The sequence below is a fragment of the Varanus komodoensis genome, unplaced genomic scaffold (genome assembly GCF_004798865.1).
Source record: "Varanus komodoensis strain SLA01 unplaced genomic scaffold, ASM479886v1 scaffold1, whole genome shotgun sequence".
Taxonomy (NCBI): Eukaryota; Metazoa; Chordata; class Lepidosauria; order Squamata; family Varanidae; genus Varanus; species Varanus komodoensis.
This window is the reverse complement of record NW_025335268.1, coordinates 33,710,344-33,735,977: the sequence shown is the minus strand read 5'-3', so window position 1 is coordinate 33,735,977 and position 25,634 is coordinate 33,710,344. Positions and strand designations below refer to the sequence as shown.

The 25,634-nt window shown below is 44.8% G+C and overlaps 1 protein-coding gene across 1 annotated transcript in view; it reads right to left on the bottom strand.

Moving 5' to 3' along the window:
* The window catches only part of PRKN (parkin RBR E3 ubiquitin protein ligase), an 858,599-nt gene that overhangs the window by 8,723 nt on the left and 824,242 nt on the right, over positions 1–25,634 (bottom strand). Inside the window, exon 10 of the mRNA XM_044421581.1 lies at positions 9,571–9,657. Coding sequence (XP_044277516.1) covers positions 9,571–9,657 — 87 coding nt within the window. The remainder of the gene's footprint in view (positions 1–9,570; positions 9,658–25,634) is intronic.

The following is a 25,634-nucleotide window of genomic DNA, read 5'->3' as shown; positions in this document are numbered from 1 at the left end:
ATCTATCTATCTATGGCTTTTATAACCTGTCCAACTACTGATGTCTCAGGACAGTTTACAATAAAAGCAACAAACAAAGCACAGTATCCAACACCTTAGTATAATAAAACCCAGATTAAAACCACTTAGACATTAAAGCAATGGGAAAATAAAAAGGGCTTCCCCTGATGCTGAAAAGAATAAAGTGTTAGCACCTGGTGAACCTCTCTGGGGAGCATATTCCATATTCAGGACGCCACTGCAGAGAAGGCCCTTCTCCAGGTAGTCACCTTTCTGATTTCCTGCAAGGAGGGCTCCCGGAGCAGGACATCCACTTCAGATCTTATTGCCAGAACTGAGCTCCTGAAGATTAATATTTGGTGTCCCTCCCAACCCCTTTCTCACCGCCAAGCTTCCTTTCTTAAATGAGCCTATTAATTTAAATTTAAGGCAAAAGCCTTTTAGCTGTTGCTAAATGTTTGGCCATTGGGAATTAGAAATGCTTGCCAGTCTACAATAGTACACAGCAAATCATCTCACAGTCTACTAGGAAACCCCAATCCAACATCTGCCCACCGCTGATGTACAAGGCTGCCAGTGCAATTCTATATGTTTGCAGAAAAGTAAGCCCAGTTGAGTTTATCCCAGGTCAGTGGGTATAAGATTGCAGCCTGAATCCCCAAAGCATTTGCTACCATTCCTACTAGGTTGTTCTAGAGATTCCTGGTAATGGTGTGACTTTAAGAGCCCCAGAGCATCACCTGCAGAGCAGGCCCACTCACATCCCCATCCTGGACTGGGTTGCTTCATCTATACCGGGAGGGAGGCTAGAGGTCCTGTCCTGTGTGTGATCATGTGATGGGTCCAGTAAAGGGGGAAGACAGGCCAATGGGATGCTCAAGTGGAACACCCAGAAAGCACGTGATGTGATCTCCATGATGGAGGGAAGAGGTTCTTCTGCTCCACATAAAGCCCATCATCAGCCCATGGCATGTAGTCATGCTGTGCAACATATGGCTTTCCAGGTCTTGTTGGACTGCAGCTCCCATCAGCCATAGGCAATGGTGAGGGATGATGGGAGCTGTAGTCCAACAAGATCTGGAAGGCCATAAGTTGTCATCCCTCACAAACATGTATAAAGCAATTAAACATGATTTAATTGCTAAATCAAAGGTGCAAAATGTGTGGCCTGCAGCCACATGCAACCCACCAAACCATTTTGGGTTGCCTGCCAAACCCTTTGCATCTGCAGCTAATGTAAAATTTACAAAAGAACAGGAACAGGAACCCAGATTAAAAAATGGCAGTATTGCTTGCACAAGTATTAGCACCAGCAAGAGAAACTGTAGGCCTCTGTGCATGCATGTGTGTTTCTGTGCATGCACGCACATGCCTGCTTGTGCTTGGTGTGTGTTTGGAGACATGTATGGCCCCCTGGTACAGCCCAATCTTGGCGGCCTAAAAGGTAGTGGTTAAATTAACCATCTTCCCTTTCTTCCTTCACCATCTTGCCAAAGTATACAACAATTAGCCATACCAATTTTCCCTTTCTTCCGCAATGCCTGCCTTTACTCCTTCTGCACGGCGGGATTGTTCCTTTATTCCTTTTCCGCCATAGTTTCATTTCAGTGCACTCTGTTGTGTGCCCCACAGTGACAGGCACATGTCCTGCAGAAGCCATTTGCATCATGTCTGGCACACACCAAAAGCCTTCTACATTTTGGAACTCTCTTAACTTTGATGCAATTATCCTTCCTCACAAAGCAAATTAAATCAGACCCCCCACACCCCCCAGGTAAACGAATTCTCTTCCAAGCATCCCTGTCAACCTGTTTTGGGACAGCTCATCCCTCAACCCCACCCTACAAACAAATGCTAAAAGTGAGGCTACCAGCTCTTCACCACCATATAATTTGCAGAAAGTCACCACCCACGCAAAAGCGAGGAACAGGAACAGCAGCCTTCACAGTTCTGCATACCTGCTACAAAAACACAAACAAAGCAGATGAGGTGGCTCTTCAGCCCTCTCAAGCACAGTGCTAGCGGCAGTGACTCTTTGCGATCTTCTCCCCATCTTCTGGTCGCTGAGAGAAGCGCAAGCTGCAAGCAGCTCCTGGAGTCTGGCTTTAGTGACTGTAGCAGCCCGTTCTGCAGATCTCTTCCTCTCTGCGTCAGTCTTTCGGGAAAATGCGCTAGGATGACTGACAGCACATCCTGTCTTTCCCCAGGTGTTTACTTAGCATAATAAGGATTCATATTTGGTAAAATAAATCTCTAAGATAGCTGGAATTGTGAGACCCCTTCATATTACCTTATACGGAACTTGCCTTCTTCTTCACTTTCTGGCTAAGCATATCATTGTGCTTGCAATAATTTAAACCAAGGGCCAGGCCACAGTGCTTTGTGCCTACCTGGGAGTTGTAAACATGCAGTAAAGGAATGGATGAATGAATGAATGAATACAACAGGTAAACTTGCACAAGCAGTGCAGCACCTTGCCCAGTGAGGCAATATGGCAGATTAGCACCCTTCTCTGGTTTGTTTTCAACATTTGCTCCAATATAGGGAGCGTTTCTCCCCAGTCATCCCCCACCCCCAATCATTTAGCCATTTTGACCATTCTGGCCTCAAATACTTTGTGGCATGGAGTGAGACCAAATAGTATCCTGTGAGGGGGGGACACATGTAAAATGTCTCCCAGCAGCATTCAGAGGCATCATCATATATATGCCCTTCATGGTACATCCCAAGCAGGTCACTTCACCCTGCTGCATGGCAAGGCCAGCTCTGCCTTCCAGTCCGGATGCTGGAAGGGTGACAGCTCTGCTCACCTAAGCTCTATTCAGGCATTCTTAAGATGGGCAAAGTCAACATGCAGGGAGGTGGCCAAGCGTGCTGACCCCTTCCCTTGAAAAGAGTTTCTAGCACTTTCTACACACACAGGACTTTTGGAAATTAGCCTCTTCCCGTGGTTTGTGGCCCTACTTGTCCAGGGCTCCAAATCATGCAGAAAGCCTCCATGGATGGAAGAAGCTCCCTGCTTCAGAAACCCATTATCTGACACATGAAAAACAACTAAATTGGTGACAGGGCAACGCTGGCACACTCCTCCCCCTCCTGCGTGTTTACCTTACTTGTGTTTAGGATGCCTGAATAGGCTGTAACGAACCTGGCGCCCATAAACAAGCCTTGCCTCTTAGGGGTGAGGCTTACGGGTGCCCAGTGCAGGACCTTTTCAGTGACGACATCCCTGTTTTGGACAAGATCACTGGACTCACTGAGGTTTATTCCTAGACACGTTAAGAGTAAGTTCATGCAAACCAGGGTGTCACCTGGCAGAAGTCCAGCCTCAAGCACCCATAGGTAGGAGTATGAATATCAGGTCAGAACCCAGCTCTCTTGCACTCACCAGACTTCCTTCCCAGCTCAACCCCAGCCAGGATATGAGCCCAGCAAAGATCAAGTCCACAAACACTTGGGAATGCCAGCAGCTTCTCTGTGCGAAGGACGTACCTCTCTGCATAAAGTATGCAAAGCCTGCAAGTCCTGCCTGTGGAAGCAGAACTCCACTCGCACAGTGTGTGTGTGTGTGTGTGTGTGTGTGTGTGTGTGTGTGTGTGTGTGTGTCACACACGGGCAAGCTGGCCTCATGGACTCGCTTGGACTCGCTTCCTGCCAGGCATCCGTGCAAACATTCAGGGCGAGGTGGATATAGGGCAGTGAGAAAGCAAGCTGGAGTTCTGGGAGCTGAGCCAAGAAAATCCCATGGATGCCCACCCCAAACCAGGTTCCTCACACATCACTACCCATAGGTCTTGCTCCTGGAGCAGAAGACACTCAGAGGTAAGGCTTGCCTTATTCAGCAGAGCCCAGCTGTCTGCTACATCACCTCTAGTTGGCACTGCGGTACCGAGGAATGGTGCAATTACATTAGCGGGTACTTCTGTTTTTGGGTGGATAATAAACTATTGGATTTCCTACCTCAAGCCCCACACCCCATGACAGAGCTCTTCAAACGCTGGAGTGAAACGGGGGGTGGGGGGGGTCATGTTGTCTAAAGCACCTGTAGATGACTGTAAGGAATGACAAGCACCCATTAAGAGTCTCAAATAGAAAAGCCCACGACTTGGCCCCACTCAGACATTTCAGTCTTTTAATATTTCTACATACAGTATTTAAGTTCCATCATCCTAAATTGTGGGCCTGGCTGAAAGGGTAGGACAGGTATACCATACCTGGGGCATTGACCTGTAGTTTTCCTTACAAGTTTGATCTGTTTATCATTACAAAACATTTGTAATAATCCCCCCTGTCAAAACTTCCTAATCGTACCACAATTATCTTACCACCTTAATGTAAATTATGAACTTACATTAAGGAAAAACAGCCTAAAGTATTTTACTAAGGAAAGAGCAAACTTCTTCCAGCATGATGGGGAAAAGATCTCAGGTGCATGCAGGTCCTTCTTCAGCACTTTCCCCTTCCAAGATCACCGTATGCGTTCACCCATCATATCTGTGGGGTTAGCCCCCTCTGTTGCACCTGTGCCACCTTCCACATCAGGAGCAGAAAACGTGTGGCCTGGCTCTCCAGGTGTTGCTGGACCACAGCCTCCATCCTTTCTCCCCATTGGCTACACTTGCTAGGCCAGATGGGAGTTGCAATTCAGTTGCACAAGAGGGCCACAAGTTGCCCACCCCATTCTATGCATTGGATGTGGAGGGTGTGAAGAAGCCTACACCTGTTATGGGTGACAGGCATGCCATGCAGGAGGTCCCCTTCCCCTTCACACAACTGCGATAGGCCAATTAGAGAAAATGCTGATGCTGGACTTCATGTTTCCCCCTCGCCATTCTAGGTCTTGCTTGCCCAATGCTTTTCAGCTATGTCAACTGGCCCTTGATCCGAGCTTACACAGGATTTCCACAATGCTGTGCACCTTTGCATGCATACAGCTGAGATCCAAAAAGATATGTATGCATCAGAAAGTGCAGCCACCCTCTCGTTCCCTGCATCATCTGGATTACACTTGAAATCACTCCCAAAGTGCTTCTTTTAAAATAGGCTAGATGAGTACTGTGTGTAAAATTTCCTATTTTATGTTTTCCTCATTTATAAATAATAATAAATTATGATGCCATCTCTTGTTGGAACTTGTGCAGATAGATATGTCCTGAAAACACCCTTGTTTGGTAAGTCTCAGGTGGCTTAACCTTCCAGTAGGTACTTGGAGTGCTTCCAAATGGACACTGTGCAGCGGGTCTGTCTTTTCCTCCATAATGGATTTTTTTTTGGAAAGAAAACAAAATGGAAGAAACGGGGATGCACGGGAAGTTCCACATGAAAGACAATATTGTCTGGAGACCTCTGAACCCCAAAACTGCATGAATGTATAATAAAAGCCTGGTCTGGCAGGATCTTTGGTATCTTTGCTTTCTAGCCCATGGCTCTAGTGAGAAATCCCTACCCATAAATTGGAAGAAAAGAGGACGACAACATGGAAGCTGTTAAAAGGTAATCTTGCAAATTTTAAAAACATTTCAGGAAGCTGCACTAATGGGAGGACGATTCTTTCAATATTATTGCACTGAAGCATTGACTGACATCAGGGAAGATGTCAAATAGCTTTTCTTTAGTGACGCAGCGCCACCGTGTGGCAAAACTTGTGGAATACATAAAGCCAAAGAAAGTGTACCCAAAAATAACGGAGGAGGAAACCCTCACAGAAAAATAGCGCGCGTGTATCTATCATGTCGACCTAGTCCCACCTGCCACCAAAACTCATATAAGATGAGAAGGACACATATGCATGATTACTATTAATTTGTACACCTTGGAGATAGACAAAAGTGGTGCTGAATTAATACTTGCAGCCCAGTTCAGCAATGAAAGCCTTCAGGCGGATGGCTGCTATGGGATTGCAGCAGGAGGTCACCTGGACTGGTAAAGCTGCTTGCTCAAGACCTTGGCAATGCAACAGAAGAAGAGCCTTGGGGGACTCAAAGACCCATCTAGTCTAGCCTGCTGTCCTCACCAGGACTAAATGGATGCCCATAGGAAGACCCTGGGAAGTACATCCGCACCGCCGGCCCCCTCCTGCTGCTGCTGCTTCCAGCAACTGGCATTCAGAGGCTGCAGATTCTGGAGGTTCAGAAGACATGTGGCCGCTGATCCAGGCTGATGGCCAGCGCCACAGCTTGGGGAAACGAACCTGGAGTTTATCAATGCACCGTGTGAAGAAAGGCGTCGTGCTTTCCTTGACAAAAGTGGGGGAATAACACTCTTTTGTGTCTCTCCTCAAATGGGACACTGCTTCCATGAAGCCCAAGCATTTTCTCTCAAGCAGGATCCATCCAAGCAGCAGGGGTCACGTGATTAGCTTAAAGGGCAGAGGCGAGGCTAGCTATGAAAAGATCTGGGGCAGGGGCTCACAGGGGAAGCAAATCACACGGATTTGCATGTGCTGTACAGTCGCTCTATGCCATAAATGGAGCTGGTCTCCTAAGGTCTTGCTTCTCCCCTATTTGCCAAAGCAGGTGGAAGCAGGCCATCTGCTTTCAGAGAAGACGTCAGGCAGAAAGAGTGGGGTGGGGGGCATGAAGGAAGGGAAATGCATGGGCAAAAAGCCAGCTAATACAGGAGCATCTGGCACAGCAGAGAGGAGCCCTTGAGTTCAGCAAGTGATTTCAGCCAAGTGCCCATGGACAGCAGGATGTGGGGCAGATGGCCACCCACAGATCCAGGGCTCCCAATGAAAGCTTTGGGGCTGCAGCCCTAAGATCACCCCTTTTGAAAACCAAGCATGACAGCTCACCTTCGTCAAAGCTGGCAATAATTGCAACAGGCGAGCATAGTAGAAATGGGGTCATGTGAGCTGCCAGGATGTGTGTGTCTGTGTGTGTGTCCTGGAGCAACAGGCACTTAATCCTGCTCTACCAGCACCTGCACGTGCTGCAAACCTGGCTGACTGAAAGTGGGTGGGCATCAGCTGGACTGTGGGAATTATCAACTGACCTTGCAAACCCTGCTTAAAGCTGGGCAACTTGCCACCTACAAGCGGCAGTAGGCCATTCCACTCTTTTTCACTGTACCTTTGGAGCACAGTCTGGCCTGCCCTTCCAGAAGCTGACGGCACTCCTGCCTCTGGCCTTCTGGGCCCCCCAGGAATGCTTGCTCCCGCTATGGGCCTCCTCTGCTTAGATCAGGCCCTTATCTGGGCACATGGAAGCCACCGGCAGATTCCTGAGATCCAGTGAGCCTGCAGTAGCATTCTTGACTCAATTATTTCGGCTTTTCGTGTACCATTGTAACAAATAAAAGGGAATTTCTTAGCATTGCACGGCCAACAAGCTGTGCTTTAGAAAAAGCCAGTTTCTTTAGGAAAGAAATATAATCAACTGATTTTGTGGCTTTACTTAGGATGCTGGATCCTCACATCTGTAACTTTGTCATGTGACCTGATATTATCTCAGCATAACTGTATTGAGATTATCATGCCTGTAACTGGCATTTAGACTTGTGGGATGAACAGAAGGTACAACGGGCATCACACCTACCATGAATTGTAGAGATAATGATCAGCTCACACCATTCAGACCAAAGAGGACACTTGCTTGTTTCTCCAATTGGAAAGAGTCTTTTCAATCTAAGTTAATTCCCCCTTCTGAGATCCCAAGCATCAAAAGCAGCAAGTTCAATGCAAGTTGATGGGTAAGAACAAATCCAAAATAAATATTTCAGAGATATGCATTTAGCGATCAGCTGCCCCAGAGTTCCCACCTCCCTGCGGCACTCTGAGCATAAATGTCCAGAGTTCCCTGGTCCCTAAATCCTGGTGCCAGACACTGGATTCAGCACATGACAACCTAATTTTGGGGAAAACTGGTTCACTTAAAAAGGATATACAAGATGGGGTGGAAGATCTAAAACACTACAACACACAGGACAGAAATACACACAAAGAAGGGGCAGGAAGAGGAATTGGAGAGCAGTAAACAATTACAAACAATCCACACACCTCCAGATCCCCAGAACCAACTGGCCACCTTGGACACAAAATAACAAAGCAAGCTGTTCCTGACACTAACACAGAACACGGTACCCAGTGTAGGCTTTGCTCCACTAGAACAGCACAGTGTCCTTTGGCAGAGCCTCTGGCAGCAACAGGGAACCTCTCCTCAGAGAGGAACCCCTATCTGACTTTGCTCTCTCCTTTTATCCCTGCTTGATCAATCAGGTGACTCATGGGGTGACATCTCCTGGCATGTTCCAGGTAAGAATTGTGTGCCCTATAGCCCCCAAATCTCTAGCCTAGTGGGGAGAATGACTTCTCCTGGCATGTTCCAGGTAAGAATTGTGTGCCCTATAGCCCCCAAATCTGTAGCCTAGTGGGGAGAGGGACTTCTCCTGTCCTTGGGTATCATTTACAGTATCTTGGGTCTTTTGCAATTCCAGCCTCCCTGGCCTTGATGCCTTGCCTTCCTTCAATCACTACCTGGTTGAAGAAGCTGGGTATCTGGGCAAAGTGTTAACTCTTGCCCTGCCAAGAGGCCATCAGGTGGCTTTCTGTTACAATGCATATTGTTGAAAACTGCCCAGCGAGCTTCGGCTATGGAGCATGAAAACAGCATCAACACCCAATCCTGAAAGCCCAGTCTCTGCTGACCAATGTTATCCCTTCTAAGTTTCTTAAGAAACTGAAAATGATTAGGCAAATCAAAAGAACTCTGAAATCAGCAGCAAGGCAAACACTGCGATTATTTATTTATTTTATTCATTGGGTTTTTATCCCACTGCATTAGCTGATAAGGCTCCTTTTATGCCAAAGAGAGAAATGCAACCACAATTCATTGCTTCTCAAACATCTTGAACTCACTTCTCCATATAAATTCCTGAGCCAGGAATTGATTGCCATTGATCAGGACTGGCTCCAAGTCAAAAGTCTATCTAGCGTTCTTCAAGCTTTCCTAATGACAGTGGCAGTAGGTGGTGGCAGACACCAACACTCCAATCAGCACTAGGCCGCTGGAGCCAGCAGCTGCCATTTTAATTGTCCACCATGCCCCTGGCATAGTGTTATTCCAGAGAACTGTAGGGCATCAAAATAGGTGTCAGTTGGAGACCTTGCAATGCCAGCGGAGGTGACATGCTGAGTCCACCATGCAAAGATATCTCTTTGGCAGGTGAATACAGGGACTCTGTGAACACCGAACATGTATGCCGAAAGGAACTGGGGTGCCAACTCAACAACCAAGGTCCTCACAGACTGCCCCCAAGCATGAGTCAGCCAAGGAAAGAGGGAAATGGGGAGAAACTCCCATATATCCCCATAGGGTTAGCTCAGACATTCTGTTGGCTGCATCCATACACCTATGCTGATGGCGCAGAGGTGGGGAGGAAGCGTCTCTGGATCTACCTGAACCAGGTTCCTCTCTCTCCCTTGAATGTCAAGCCTCCCTACAGCCCACCACCCACTCCCAGTTTGAGTCACCGCCATAACTGCTCCTTCTCTTGAGTCTAATTCTTTCATGTGTATATCTAGTTGTCCCAGATTTATAGTTCTGTGAGATGCTATGAATGTGAGGTGCCTACCTTCTGAGAAGTGGCTCCCTGAGCTTCCAAGGGAGTGTGACATTCCCCTTCATGGTATTCTTCTTTACATTCACGGCAGAAGACAAACTGTTTAAAGAAAGCCAGAAGACATAAACAAACATCAGGAATAGAACTGTGATACTTCAGTCAGGCAGGGTGTATACCAGCCAATCTATTCTCTTTCTCACCCCATTAATTTATCATAGCCTCTTCTAATCATGCATCTTATTACATGGCCTGTTCATTAACACAATCCCATTTTCCGTAAAATTTTCTGTGAGGAAATAAGATAATTTCAGTTAAAAGGTATACTTCTCCCTGCCTTTTATATACATAGCGTTTTATTTTTCTTTCAAATGACTGTGATCACAACAAAAGCTTAGAGGCTTTTAGGAAGATGGTAGAAATCTGTTGCCAAAAATGCTACAAACTCTAGCCTCCAGGACAGGCAGTATTGTAGGGATGGAGGTGAGGGTATACTTGGCTCTGGAACCTGCATTTCCCATGCCTACACTAAGGGAGGCTGGCAATGGATCTTCTCTAATCTACTCTGGAGAGTAGGGAGGTCATCGAGTATTTTTAAAAACTGCTACTTAAAGAAAGAACAGAGACGGAGAGGTGGTAGGACATGCTTTTCGCACTGAAGAATCTGCCACTGTCAAGGCCTAATACATATATCAACCTAGTTACAGTTTCATGGAGAGAAGGACAGCAGCCCGAAGTATGTTGCAGCACAGATAACCAAGAGTTCAGGATTCTAGGAGCGGATATCTAATGTAGCCAGTGCCTGAGCCATCCAGGGTCTTACACTGCAAGGTAACTACTTTACATTAAATTACTGTCAATGAGGATTGCCAATTTCTGAACTGGCAGCAGATAGCAATTTAGTTATAATGTAACAGTAAGATCAGCATTCCCCAGCTTTGAGATAGGTTGGCCTACAACTTCCACCATTCCTGACTACTGGCCATGTTGGTTGGGGATGATGGGCACTGATGTGCAAAATTTCTGGAGGTACCAGGCTGGGGAGGATTGTAATATTTGACACAGAAGTAAAGTTATACTTCATTTGTTTACTAGGTGGATTGAATTGTTTATTGGGTAGAGACCTGTTCTCCGCTGCAGAGGAAGGCAGGATGTGCTCCAACGTAGTGAAGCTCAGGAAACCAAGGTTTGATTTGGATGCCAGGAAGCACTTCCTGACAGTCAGGGCTCCTAGGGTATGGAACTGGTTTTACAGGAGGTGGTTGAAGTCCCATCAGTGAGGGTGTTCAAGGATAGGCTAGACATGCACACGGTAGGCACGTCATGAGTGGAGCCAGCTGGAGTGAGGGGTTGGACTAGATGACTCACTCAGTTTCTATGTTTCTAATTCAGGATTGCCAACTGATCAGGAAAAAATGCCCTGCCTTGCTCTTGTGTCTTTAACATCAATATACCATCCAGAAATTAGCAGGGAGAAACACTTATCCTTGTGCTGTAAAAAGGTTCACCTGTTAATTCATGGATATTATATTAAAGACACAGGGACAGGTCAGTCCCCCATTTTTTCTGGGCCGCTGTTGATCTTAAATTCACTCTGCCTAGCAACAGAGCAAATAATAATTGTGTTTTAGTGATCAACATCACTGTCTAGATGTGATACCCATGTTTTGTGCTGGCCCCATTATTTTACCTTATACTTAAATCTATTTTGACATGGGCCAGTGATCTTGGACCTATCATTTGCCAAGTAGTTTAAACATCCGTGTTTGCAAGAAGAAGGGTCAAGTATATATCCTGGCCTTTTTCATGCCATTCTGGAGCGACACAGTTTTCAGCCACCTTTGGAAACCTGGAGAGTTTCTCAACTGCTTGCGCCACTGACAAGCTGAGCTGATAAACCTCTCTTGATTTCTTGATACAGAGCTGGCTCTCGCATATAATGAATAGACATATCGGCAGCACTTGACACTAAAATGTTTATCTGCCTCATGTCTCATCTTTGCAGTTCCATTTTGCACTCTGTCACGCTTCTGTTGTCACTTTAAGTACCATAGGAAATCACCATTCATTGCAGCACTGCAGGAATGATGCTTATGCAAAATGAAACAGGACAACGGGCTGACTCCACTCAAAAGCACTCTTTGCTAGGGAAGACGGAAGGGTTGATGACGGAGGCAGCAGAACATGCATTTCTGCTGTGCCAATTTTCACTCCCTTGCCTTGGGCTGTAAATTTTCTGGTGGATCTGAAAGCTCTTTAACCTCAAGAGACAGGGTGACCCACTTCCCCTCATCCATTTAGAGGCTACTGCAGAGAGAGTCTTTGAAGAGAGCGCTGAGAAGGCATGTTGAAACCAGCCATTATTCAAGAAATGGATATGGTTAATAACAAGAAGGAGCAAGTTGGCCCAGGAAACAGTGGAACGACGACTGACAGGAGCTTAAGACTATTTCCTTCTCATCCCGTCTGCCTTTAGTGCTACTAGGTGGGTGAACCAAATTAGTATCAGTAGGTCACTTCCTTCGGTGACCCTCCTCCACCCAGTGGCCTTCCAGGAGTCAAGTCCTGAATGTGACTCAGGGGTTCTCTCATTCTTGGCTCCTTCAGACTGCTGGAGATGCTCAGGGAACACCTATGCTGGGTCACAAAGGCTTTCCTTGGGCCTCATTCTACCTGCCGGTGGCTCTTGCAACTTCCTCCAGTTCAGACCAGATCTCTCTCTCCCCAGCAGTCAGTCAACAGATGGAAAGACAGCCTGAACCATGCCATCCACAGAGAAGCCAGGTTGCTGCCCTACCCAGAGTTTGTCAAGTAGATGACCAGACAAATCATGGTTTGTTTTCTCAGTCCTTAGACAGTTTGTTTCCATCTTCTTCCTTCTACTCCTTCTCTGAATCTCAAATGATTTTGGGGTGCTTTACTACTGGCATGTAAACAGCTTGTGTTTTGCTCTGGGTTTTTTAAAATGGTGCTTGCCTGTTTCCTCTTAGCCTGGCAAAACAACCCATGATTCTGCATTCACATGTAATGACAATTCATGATTTAAACAACCCAGTGTTTACCACCAACAATAGATTATGAGTCCTCTTTCTGAATTGTTCATAGCTAAACAAACAGAGTGTGTTTGGGCAGTTATATTCAAATGTCTCAAAAACCTGTATCACAGGATAGCATAAGTGTGAATGTTACTTCTTACGAGAAACTGGGTAGGTTCACATGATCCCAGGAAGGGGTAATAATGATTATCATGTAGTTGTCTGATCTTTTGGCATTTCTATTATATGCTGCCTTTCCCTACAGAAGCCTTTTGAGAGCAATAGGCAATTGCTGTCAATGGAGTCTCTGCATGATGCATCTGAATGCAGAACTGATGACATTGGGGAAAAAAAAACCTCATGCAACTCCAAGTAGACTGAGGCATAATTTTACTTTGGGTGCTATATGTATTCTTGAAGGTTTGTTAGCTATAATCAACTCTAGAAGAGTGACTGCTTTAATCTGCAGCGAGAAAAAGAAAAAAGTATTGCAGTCCAAGCTGTTAATAAGTCAGCAGTCTCTAAGGTGCTATGTTTTTATTTGTCTATTAATACTAATAAAAGGAAGGTGATAAAATGAAGTTAATCAAGGTGGCACCAAGTCTTGCTGCATTTCTTCTAATTCAACTTACAGCCAGTCAAAGCACTACTTCAAGGCATTTCCTTGGCTTATACAAGGCCTTCTTTTTTGTCTTCCAACTTAACTCCTGAGGCCTGGTCCAGCCAAGGCATTCACTTCAGATTTGAAGAAGAAACAAAAACAGCTAAGATGATATACAGTTTATTGGATACATGCACGGATGAAATATGGATGCAGATTTTCAATAAGCAAGTGCAAGAAAAGCTTACAGGGTTATTAGTCAGAGGGGTTCCTGATGTGGCAATGTTGCTTCTGGGCTACCAGTTACTTGGACACATTATGCACACCTGGTTCCAAGTGGAAAGCCAAAGAGCAATGCCCCCTGCTGGGGGTTTTACATAGTTCCTCCCTCCCTCTGTTTCAGAGGCTGTTGCATACACAGGCTAGCCCCATGTCCTGGGAGACAAGGGGAGGGAGGCTGAGGGAAGGCCCAACCATCCTAGTTCTCCGCAGCAAAAGGAAGTTTGCATCCTTCTTTAGAGGAAGTGGTGAAGAATTCACCACTCCTGGTGGTTGGTGATCAAGGAAGGTACCTTCCCTGAGGCTCTGCAGGTTTCTCACAGCCATTAGTCCCATCTATGCATTAGCTGTGGCTACACGTAATATCTGTGCAAAGCATAGGGAACAGGTTGCACTTACCTCCCCCTCCTGCCCCTATCTTCCAGTTATCAATCCCAACAGAGAGCTTTCCCATTTTCTGCGACAGCAGACTTACCGCTACGCCCCTTTGCTTTCGCAGTCCCTCACAGCTGCTGCTTCCAATTCACCTATCATCTCTCATAAGCTCTAGTGCTGACAACACCTCCTTCAAATCTGCCAGTGGAGCTGCTCTTTATTGCCACCCTCATTATCGAGTTGCATCCTTGTTTTTCTCTTTTTATATCTTCAGGCATCAGAGACGGCGTCAATATATACACAGTCTTAATATTTTACTTCCTCGATAGCTCTTGTCATGATATGTTCAAAAAGCATTGTTTAGAAAACAATCCTAGCCATATTTAGATAGAAGAAAAGTGTACATCTCCCAGCATGCCCCAGCCAGGCCTACAACTCCCAGCATGCCCCAGCCATCCATCACCATGGCTGATTCCCTCTGGGAGTTGTAGGCCTTTTTCTTTTCTAAATGTGCATAGGATTGGATCTTTCATTTATTTATTTCTAATATTTTTAAGCCATCATATAACCAAAAGTCCTCAGGGCAGCTAATGACAACTCTATATCAAAAACAACCAAACTAGGGACTCCATGACATGGGAGGGCTACAACTCTTTACAGAGTTATCTGGGAGTAAGTCCCATGGAAGTGTGGAAAAGGTGAGGGGCACTGAGAAATGTCAGGGAAACTGTAAAAAATTAGCAAATCACACCTGAAAAGGGGAGATAGACATGACACACCTTTTTGTCACGCTGCTTTTCAGTTGGCAACTTGCAGATTGACAGCTTTCAAGTGTGTGCAAAGCAACTGAATGCAGTCTTCCTTAGTCAATGCCCCTGCATCCTGCCTACGGCACTTTGATAGTGGACACCTAACAGGCTAGCGGCCAGGCCAAATTCCCCATTACTGGTAGCATGAGGTGTGCATCTGCAAAGGACCACCTCAGAAAAGGAATGCTTGGGGGTTGGTACAGTGGCCATCGCTGGCAGGGCCTCAAGGCTCCAGAAAACACAAAGCAACACATGGAAACACAAAGCAGTCTTGACAGGCGCAGGGAGGGCAAGACGGGTTTGGCTACGGAGGGTCCTGGGATACCAGCTGGAGAAAAGATCTGAGAGAACGCATTGCAGGTAGCCCAATCATTTGTTGGGTGCGTTGCAGGTTATTCTGTGAGCGACTCATAATGTGTTGCTTCTCCGCAGCGTGGGTGACCCACCCCTTTTCAGGGATTTCTACCGTTTACACAGAAAGGTCTTAAATTTTACATTACTGAGTCTCCCCCAGGGCCAGCACAGATGCTGCGGTTTAGGAATGAAAAGCACCCTGCTGAGGCTGAGTGAAACAGCAATAAAGGGAGAAGTTTTGACCCTTTTAAAGCACACATCTGGAAGCTGGGAAGCAGGAAGCAGCTTGAGGGACAACTCTCAGAAGAAAGCAGCTGACAGAGATACCCCGTATTGGAACAGCACCTCTTCCTGCTGCTCCTCCCCTCAAAATCACAGCCACACCAGGCAGCTTTGTCTTTATTTTTAAAACCCACCAGGGCTTTGTTAGGCACATGTGTACTTTAATTTGTACTTTGCCTCTAATGCAATGCAAATTAAGCAGCGACATTTTTTGACCCACCCCCTATTTAATTAGTAATCCTTCACTTCCTCTAGGCTGAGAAGAGCTCTGCTTGATAGGATTAAGTGTCCATATCTTGTCCTATTGCTTCTGGGAAGGAAGCCTACAAGCCAGGTGGCCCTCCAAGCAGCTGGTCTTCAGAGGCAGACCCCTCCAAACCTGAACGCTCCATTAAGCATCATGGCTAATAAGAGGAACATAAAGGGGCGGAGGGGTCCTTGGGACTGTTTACAAATGACCTTAAGTAATGCAAATGCTAATTTTCATCCTGAAAGATTGGACAAATTCCACGGGACTGAGACATATAATGAAAGAGGCTGTGCCGCTACCAGCCCATCTTTCCTTAAACGGATGCTTGTTTCTTTTATAATCCATGCTGCACTGCAACAGGGGAGTGCTTAATGTGTTTGTGTCAGGGAAGGCCTATTTATTCTGACAAACTTATCAACCTCCAGGGTGTTCCGCCACCATGGAACTGATTTTACATCTCATCCATTATCTAATAAGATGTGAAAACAGCTCCTCATCTTGCCCTGAGATCAGACTTATTTCCATTGAAAGCAAAGGGATGAGATCATCGTCCAGAGTTTCTTTCAGCATACAAAAAATTGGAAGAAGCTGCAAACAGAAGTGCGCCCACACACACACCTACCACAGTGAGCCTGCAGAGAAGATGTAAGTCAGCCTTCCCCAACTTGCTGCCCTCTGGATGGCAGGCCTGTACACTTTGGGGGCTACCAGACAAGCATAGCCACAAAAATGTAACAAGCACGGATCTAATTTAGCATCCTGGTCACACAGTGGCCAGCTGGATGTGTAGGAGAAGCCCATCAGCAGGACACTGAGGCAGTGTCACCCTTCTGCGCAGGTTCTCCAGCCACTGGCATGAAGCATATACAGGAGGAGGTCTATAGCCACCTGCCTAGCAGCACTGACAGCCATATCCTCCATCCATCTGCCCCCCTTCAAAGTCATCTCTGCTGTAGAAATCCACCTCCTGGGGCACCCCTCCCTGGAGACCCCCTCAGAGCCTTGGGGGGCTTTCTGAAGAGCTCTGTGGGTTGCTTTCTCCAGCCATGTGGCTCAGTGGGAAGGGGAAGGGGGCATGATGAGGTAAAGGAGAGAAGAAGGGAGGCAATGAGGTGAGAAAAGGTCGGGGTATGTCATATGTGGTAAAGGGAATGGGTGGGGGACGTGATGCAGTGGTGGGAAGGAGGAGGGGCTGGTGGGGGTGTGATGTGATACAGGGAAGTGGGTTGGGAGGCCACAACATGGCTGCACGCACGCTCCCTCACCTCAGGGCACAGGAGAGCTTGTGCTGGGATGACAGCCCTAACGAAAACTGATGCTCCAAAACCTGCTTCAGAGAGTGGTATCTGTACAGGCACAAGGGCCAACAAGGTGTGCAGTTTAGTTTGGCCTCGACTGTAAGGATGACAGCTACTAGTTGTGGGGGCTCAGCAGGGGTTGGATGGAGAGGAAAGGCATGTGCGGTGCCACATGGAATCACCAAAACTTCACCGGCCCACCCTGCCCTCCTGCCATGGCACCCCTCTTTCTCCCACCTTCAAGATCCAGTTGTGATGGGGGGGAGAGTGGCCAGCGCATTCTTTCCACACCAGTGAGGAGGGGGCAGGGTGTGTGTGTGGAGGGGTCAACCCTCAGGTGGCAGCTCCAGAATCACAGGAGACCATGTTCTGCTGTTGCCAGGAGGCCAAAAGGCTTGTTCCCTAAAGCAGCCGGTTTCCTGGCGGTATTATGTACGCACACAGATAAACACACTCAGCTTCTTACAATATATCGTCTGTCCGCAGTTACAGAGCCAGTAAAACACGTGCTCACAGACACTGGATCAACTGAATATTTAGAATAAAGAGCAACCTCACAGGGAAACAAGCCATAATTTACTAAATGTATGTGGCAAAATATGAAAGAGTGAGGGTACCTAAAAAACCAACACATTTGCTTTGTACAAGCTTTCATGGACAGAGCCCACTCCATCAAATGCATAAAGTGTTATATTTAGGTGTCAAGCCTCTGTACTCTTACCAGGGATTGAGTCCTTTTGAGCTCAGTGGGGTTACTTCTGAGTAGACAAGCATAGCAATGCTCTTTAAACTGGCCCACACATGATTATGGGGCTGTGGTAAGCAGTGGAGGTAGAAGGAAATACAATACAAAAAGTACAAGTTTTGCTGCCACTGGCTGATACAGCTAGTTACCCCTCTTTTGCAATCTTTGCCATTATATTCTCCATGCTAGCTCTTAGGCATCTCTATTTTTTCCTTCTTCATTTCTGCCACTTTGATTACTATTGTTATAACACTTCCAAAAGATGGTATGTATCAGCACAACAACTCAGTGTAAAAGGAAGGATTTAAAGCTAAACAAACCCCTCAAAATTAAAAAAAAGCATGTTCCAGAAGATGGCAGTAGTGATACATGAAATAATTATGGGAAAGCTCAGCTAAACTGAATGGAAGTCTGTGGAACAAGCAGGACTCAGTCCAGGGTTACTGAAAGCTGATACATCCAAAACTGGTCCTGACAAGCCTGCCTCATAAAGAGAAATGGTATTCAGATGCACCAGAACGTATGAAAAGAAGGAAAGGCTGCAGGCTATTTCAAGGATGCCGAGTCTTCTCAGGCAGGCTGAAGGAGGCAACAACCTTCTCAAGACGGACATCCAAAGAATACGACTTTAACCATTAAGTATGGTAAATTTAGATGCTGTGGCATCTCTCTTCCACCCGCCACACTTCATTAATGTGGGTAGAAAGCTGGAGTATGGGGGAAGAAGGCTATTCATAATGTAGGCATCAAAACACTGCTTTTGAAGTTTTGCCTCTGGCAAACCAGTCTACAGATAAGCTTGAGCCAGCCCAGCAAGTACTGACATGCTTGGTCTTGCTTTGCAGTGTGCTTGCTTCTTCGGAGAAAGAGCCAGTGCTTGTTAGAAAAGTAAAGACTGTATTGGGAAGCCTCTGCCAAAAAGATGGCTGAGTTGGCAACAGTACTCTGGCCACATTTGTTTAGACTACTGCAATGTGCTCTGCACAGGGCCAGCCCCTGAAAAATGCCCCCAAAAATGGGACTGCTAGTTTCTAACAGGATCATACCACTCTGATATTGAAACATCTACACTAGTTACCAAATCTTTTCGAGGATCAGTTCTGTGTGTTCATTTTAAGCCTTGCAGCCCTAAAATGGTATCTAAGGGACAGTCTGTGTTGAGTTGAACCTGTCTAGCTCTTAAGACCTACAGAACAAGCACACTTGAGGACATTTTTACTTCCAGAGGCCCTCTGGACAAGGGACCTTCTCTTCTGTGGCCTCCATATTGAGGACTGCAGGATCAGGATATGTTGTACATTGTTTACTGTTGTTTTTTTAAAAAATAGAGAGGCAATATAAAACAGTGAACAGCAGGTGAGAAATGCTGCCCTGTGAGATTGCAATGGTCACTGCCTATGGTGATTGGATGGACAGGTAAAGTTGCATGGAAGGCAGAGATCTGGGTCAGTGCAAGTTGGGGGTCTGGGTCATGACACCAGTGATAGCTATCCCAGTATACTGCTGCCCAAGTAACCCTTAGGTATCATTCTATGGACTGGAAAGAGTGGAAGATACTTGTTGAACAGGAGTGGGCAACTTGAGGCACCTCTAGGCATCTTGGCCTACAACTGCCATTGGCCTTAGCCAGCATATGGGAGTTGTAGGCCAAAACACCTGGAGGGCCACAAGTTGCCCTCCAATGTTGTAAAAGGAGAGGCTGCTCAGATTTCAGCATCCACACTCATGACCTTTGCTAGATTTTAGTGATCTTTCTCAGAGACTTTGGTTCTCGCCTCCATCTCAAGCTCCTTGTTGAGATTACTCACTGAACACTATTACCGGTGCTGCTTCTTCAGAAATACTCCTTTTCAAGACATTTTCCATAACTAAGAAAAAGAGCAGTTATGTCCATTGAGCATATGTTGAGATGAAATCATTTTCCAACATATGAACTAGGAGATGTGTGGCCAAGTCCTAATCATATGCAGTGGCTTAGTAAATTCCTGCAACTTTTGGTTTTATTCATCTAATCATTAATATGACTTTTCAACTGATGTTAGTTCAATCCTTTTCTGGACTGTTGTTCTGAAGACTGAGTTTTTGTTTGGCTGGCTTGTATGCAATCAAATATTTTGTCATTTCCCCAGTTTCAGACTTCTCTGCACAGCTCAAAGGCCCATTGAGCTGATAAACACCGTGATTACATTTCTGCAGTAAAATAATTATTTTCAGAACTCAAATGATTCTGGCTGTAATAAATCAACATATATCGACAATACAAACTGCTTCCTAGCAATAAGTAAATCCCTAAACATCTATCATAATTGACTTAACCGTTACATGTCTCTCTGACTTTATTCTGGATTTCTAAAGATGGCTAATGGCTACCCAGTTCCAGTTCCAGATAGTTGTATACAGTATCCAATTCTATACAGCGTCTCTACACTATCTTTACATCGGAAGTCCATAGCTTCCACATCAATGGCTTACAGTCATAGTTGTTGACAAGCCATTGGCATAGATATAGGAGGCCCAATTCTCTGCCTCCCAAGGTCAAGCAAGAGCACCTCCCCATGGACTGCTCATGTTTTAGTAAATCCTCCCTTTCTGTGGCTGTTTTCTGACTCCCATATCCTTCATGCCTTTGGAAACAGGCATGAAATCTAACTGCTCAGTTATTAAAAGTGATAGGAAGGTGAATAGGCATTTCTCATTTTTCTATCAGATTCCAAGAACAGAAGATCAAGAGTTAAATCATTATGCCTTAAACTTTCCATAATTCAATTAGATCCCAAATCAAGGTGTCAGGGTTAGGAACGTTTTTATTAGCATATGTGCTCTGCTATGCACACATTATAAGCACTAGGAAATGAATTTAGTATGATTATATTTTAAATACTTGGTCTTCAACTGGTGCGTTCATAGTATTACTAGTTACTGTTACTAGTACTATTGATGTAGATCACAGGCTACAAGGCTACTATGCACTATCATCAAGAAAGTATAAGGTTAAAAATGCATAGAAGGTCCTTAGTTTGAAAGGTGGAAGACTTGTTTGAAGGCAACCTTCTTCAATTTACCCCAATGCAATCCAGATGTGTAGGGCTAGAAGCTTCATCATCCCAGCTGATATAGCCAATGGTTTGGGGTTCTGGGAGTTGTAGTTCAACAGCTCAAGTGAACATCATGCTGGGGACATCACTATGGTTGATTATGAATTCCTTCGCCATGGTTTGGAGGCCAAGTGATTCTGAGAAGGTACATCACTAGCACTAGTAGCACCTGTGGAGGACTCAAATGGCTGGTGGAGTCAAATTTATCCAAAGTCTAAGACATCAGGGATGGATTTTTGGTGGCAACCAAACCACTCCTCAGGTATTCAGTGAAAAAATTATCTATTTCACTACAACAGGTATTCAAGTTTTAAACCAGTGTAATGAAATATAGCTCATTCATTTATTACTATGGGTTGATAAAAAGCCAAAATTGGAATTAGCTCTCGTTTTGATGATCTCAGTTTATTTTTTTCAGATACAGCATATGCTGGCGAGACCTCCCTGTGATTGTTGTTATCAGTACTTCTTGGATGTAATATGAAGTACTTTCTGATGAATGTGGATCCTTTCTTTGGCAACTAACACAAGACTGGCTGTTAAATTAAACTTTAGTGATATTTTTACACTGAAAATAGTTCTAGGAATAAGAGCCACATAATATGGGCTGCCCTTGCAGAAGGATCAGTGCTATTTGTTTCAGAGAGATAACCTGGAATATCTCATCTCACTTACAGCACAAAGCGTAAATTAAACAATTACCATTTGGGATGTAATCCAAATTTTATCGCCACAAACTCCTGAATGTGTGCACAAGTAGATAATTAATCAACGGGAAGAAGAAGGGGCATATGAAGCTTAGATTCTGCCTACTGTTACTTAGATCTAAAACACCTGCAGGAAACTGACAGTCTGCACCTAATCCTTCCTACATGTACATGAAGATATGGATTGTGCAAAACAGTTGCCCATACTTTTGGTATAACTTGAGAAAGAAAAGTGTCAAGCAAATGTTTTTCCCAGTGCTTAACCTGCAAGGAAATAATTATAATCCAAAGGAAAATATTGCCCAAGTCTAATTGCAATTGCTTTTTACAAGAAATCCTAATGTTAAACTAGAAATCTTTTAAAATAGAAAACAATGTAAGATTCTTCAAGAAGTTATTGCAAAGGTAGCCTAAGGTACTATCCAGTGAGACTTCCCTTAGCCCTTTGAACTCAGAGGATTACAGGCATCTCGTGTAGGGCAGGAAGAATGGAAATAGGACAGGTTGTGCCCATGCTTCTCTTGCTCTGCAAAGTACTTAGCCAATTTTTACATGCTTTGGAGTGGGAGGAAAGGAGGATGAGATACAGTCAGGACCCCTAGCATGTTGGCAGCGCCTCCTCCCCACTTCTCCCCCCAGAACACCCCCAAGCTCTGCTCCAAGTTCATTTTTACAACTTTGGAGAAGCAGCAGGTGCTGCTTTCCATGCCAACAGTGTGTGTGTGGTGGAGATCTGAATGTGGAGTCCAGAAGACATCAGATTTAATTTACAACCTCATAGTTGAGAATCCCAAAGATCTATGATTATCTAGACACTGTCTACCAGCCATAGGGTTGTTCTGTCCTTAAATTCTGTTCTTGGGTGGTACAGAAATTAAATAATTAAACATATAAAGTTGCAGAGGAAGGAAAAGTTATCTTTACAAATGGTAGGAGCCAGCCAAAGTTCAGCAATTGAAAATCCCATTAATTTCAACAGGAGACTTACACATATGATTAGCCCTCTTTTGTTTAAATGAATACGATTAAAAAGATCTTCATTCTGATGGGATCGGGCTCCAAAAAGGTGGCTAAAAGATTGTGTCACTTTACACAATCCTGAATGCATAGCTTTATAACCATCAGTTCCAATCATCAATTCCCAAACTAACAAAACCTCCTTTAACTCTCAATATTATTAAAGTAACTATATATAGCAATGCTTACTAAATTTTTGATTATTCAGTGTGTGTACCAAGTTCATTTCAAGAACTACTGGAGGCAATATTTGTTGTAACAGATTTTGTGGTTAGTGCTATGGCTGCTGCTTGTCCTATATTCGCTCCATAGATGTAATCAGTTTTGAATACAATATCACATACTTCTGGTATAGGAAAGCCACACTGTCACCGAACCAAGTAAATTCACTATTTCTCTAGTGCAATATAGGCAAACATGGAATATCCTAAATAATTTGAATTGGTTTACCTCATAGCCAGACCAGGTATCTGCACAGTTCTAGTACGATCCAGCATTTACTAATGTAGAACAAACAGCAGGTGGTTTAACATATCCTAAGGAACAAGAGCTGCTAAATTACTTCTGAAACTCTGTCAGGTTTATATCATGACTTTCTTTGTCACATTTTAACAAGGTTTTCGACAGAGAGGAAGACGTTCCTTCTCCAATAGGGCTGGCCCAAAACATTTTGTAACCTCACACAAAAGGTCAGAGAAAACTGGGGAACATCCAAACTAAACTCAGGAGAAAAAGACACAGAGTCTAAGCATGTGTGTTAGGAATAGGACAAACCCTGTCAGTTTTTAAAAAAAATTAACCCCAGAAGAAGGTCCAAAATATATGGTACAGAGCCAAAATGCACTGGGCTATTTCAAGGAATAAAATTAGATACATATGTATCTTGAGACTTTGGGCGGGTTTGCACAACACAACAGGCCAAGGTGTTTTTTGTTTGTTTTTTCCTTTGCTGGTCTGCTGTGTCATCCAAACCCCATCATGGTATTTCAGTATGTATGTCTGGTTCTTAGACTGCACAATCAGAAATAACAGTCTGTTCTTGTTGTGCCCTCTGAATCTGGAAAATATCACTCTTCATAGTACCAAGGCCAGTACCAGAGACCTGCTTCGCAAATGGCTAGCCAGAGAGCACCAGAGACAGCTGCCGTTTTGCACGACTGCCCAGCTGATTCTCCCAACTCCTGCTTGTGTGGAAAAGGGCTTCCCTTTGGCAAGCATGGGAAGGGGGGTAGAGGAGAAGGCCGCTAAGAAGCACTGCTCCTTTCCACAGCACCACCCAGCTGATGCACCTAAGCACAGATCTGGCACCCCCCCCCCCACTGCTTCTTCAATGGCCTCCTCAGGAGCAGGAGGTGAGGGGACCTGATCAGCTCCCTCATCTTCTCTGTTACACTCGAGCCACAAGCCCTGCTGTGCTGTGCTGTGCTGTGCTGAATGAACCCATTATTGTGGCTGACAAAGTAGGGAACCTCATTCCTTCCCTGGTGCCTCCTGGGATACTTCCTGGAGGACTGAGAGGGAAGGAAGTGGCAGGAGGGAGGGGAATTACCACAATGAGCCTGATCATCTGTCAGGCACATTGAAGTAGAAAAACCATGAAACGTGGTAACCATGTAGCATTGTTTCTTCTGACTGGTGAGCCCAGCCTGGTATAGTGTGGATATATAGTTTCTTATTCCTGGTAGATCAAGTCAAAACTGTAGTCAACAATTTGAAAGCACTGACAGTGCAACCTTGTATACATCTACTTAGAATGTTTCTGTGTTATGCTCAGTGTGACTTATTTCCAGGTAAGTATATGCAAGAATGAGACTTCTAAAACATACTTATTCGCACATGAGTAGCTCCACCAAAGTGCTATTAAACTTTGCCAGAATTCACAGATACCAAAGACACAAATAAAGGAAGATCCATTGCAAACAATTTGTACTTGAGTCAACTGCCAAAACAGCAAGTAATTGCTTGGAAGAGATGATTGAAAAGTGCATAATTAAGGCTTGACTTTCAGCCCAATGCTATGTGGAGTTAGATGCTTTGAGGGGCATTTATTTCAAAGATGTCAAGCATGCCTAACTCTGCACAGGATTGGAATGTAAATGACTTACATATTTTACATCTGTGTAAATCTCAAGCTTTCACATTACCACTTCCTTTGTGGGAACTTTGCACCAAGCCATTTGAGGTGCTTGATACTGAGAGAGTGCTTCTACTTTGAAAATAGTTAAAGGGCAAAAGATGTCTTGCATTATTCCCATGAGAAGTCAAAAGCTGCTCTATATATGTTTTTAGAAGCAAGTGCCATCCCTTCCTATAAACGGTTTCTACTCTGTGCATGAGATATCTGAAGGATATGCATCTTTATAGTGTACAGCAGACAATAAGTAAAGTCAAAAGTATTTAGAGTACTATTCTTCTGAGAACCTGACAGAAAGCTTGTTCATCAAAAATGGATGCCAGAAGACATGTCAAGGCGTGTGTTCTTCCAAGATAACACATGCCTTGTGGGTGCTGTAAACTAAGAGAACAAGCCAATGCCTCCACTGACCTGCAGGTGTTCTCTTATAGCAATGTGCACACATGTGCCTCACAGAAGCTTACCAATTTATAAAATAGTTCATGCTTTAAAAAAATTAAATGCCTTTTATTAATCAGCTAAACAAAAATGCATCAGGGCGAATAATTATATGGTCAGGAAAGAGCAAATAGCTCGTGAAATGTTTCATTCAAGGATTACTGAAGAGGATAATAGGGAGGTCACAGGTGAGTAAAGTGAAATGTCAGGTGTGTTTTTCGTACTGTCCTCACAGAGAAATTCTCCCACAAGGTTTATCATCAAATCAAGAATGACTTGGCAAGATGGATAGAAGAGAAGAAATAATTTGGATTTTCATTTGCTTAAATGTTCTTCCAAATGGAATCAAATCTCTCTCTCTCTCTCTCTCTCTCTCTCTCTCTCTCTCTCTCTCTCTCTCTCTCTCACACACACACACACACACACACACACACACACACACACACACACACACAGAGCCTGGGCAGCTCTCAACTGGAAAGGCTGTAGCTAACCCACCATAGTGATTCCACATAACTCATCACGAACTCCTATTTTGGTGCAGCAATCTCAAGGCGGATTCAAAGGCTGTAAGCAAGGGCTGCTGACATGAACCTCTCGTGTCATTCCGTATCCTTGCTAATAGTTACCTAGGGACCCATGGCGAAACTCAAGTGCCCA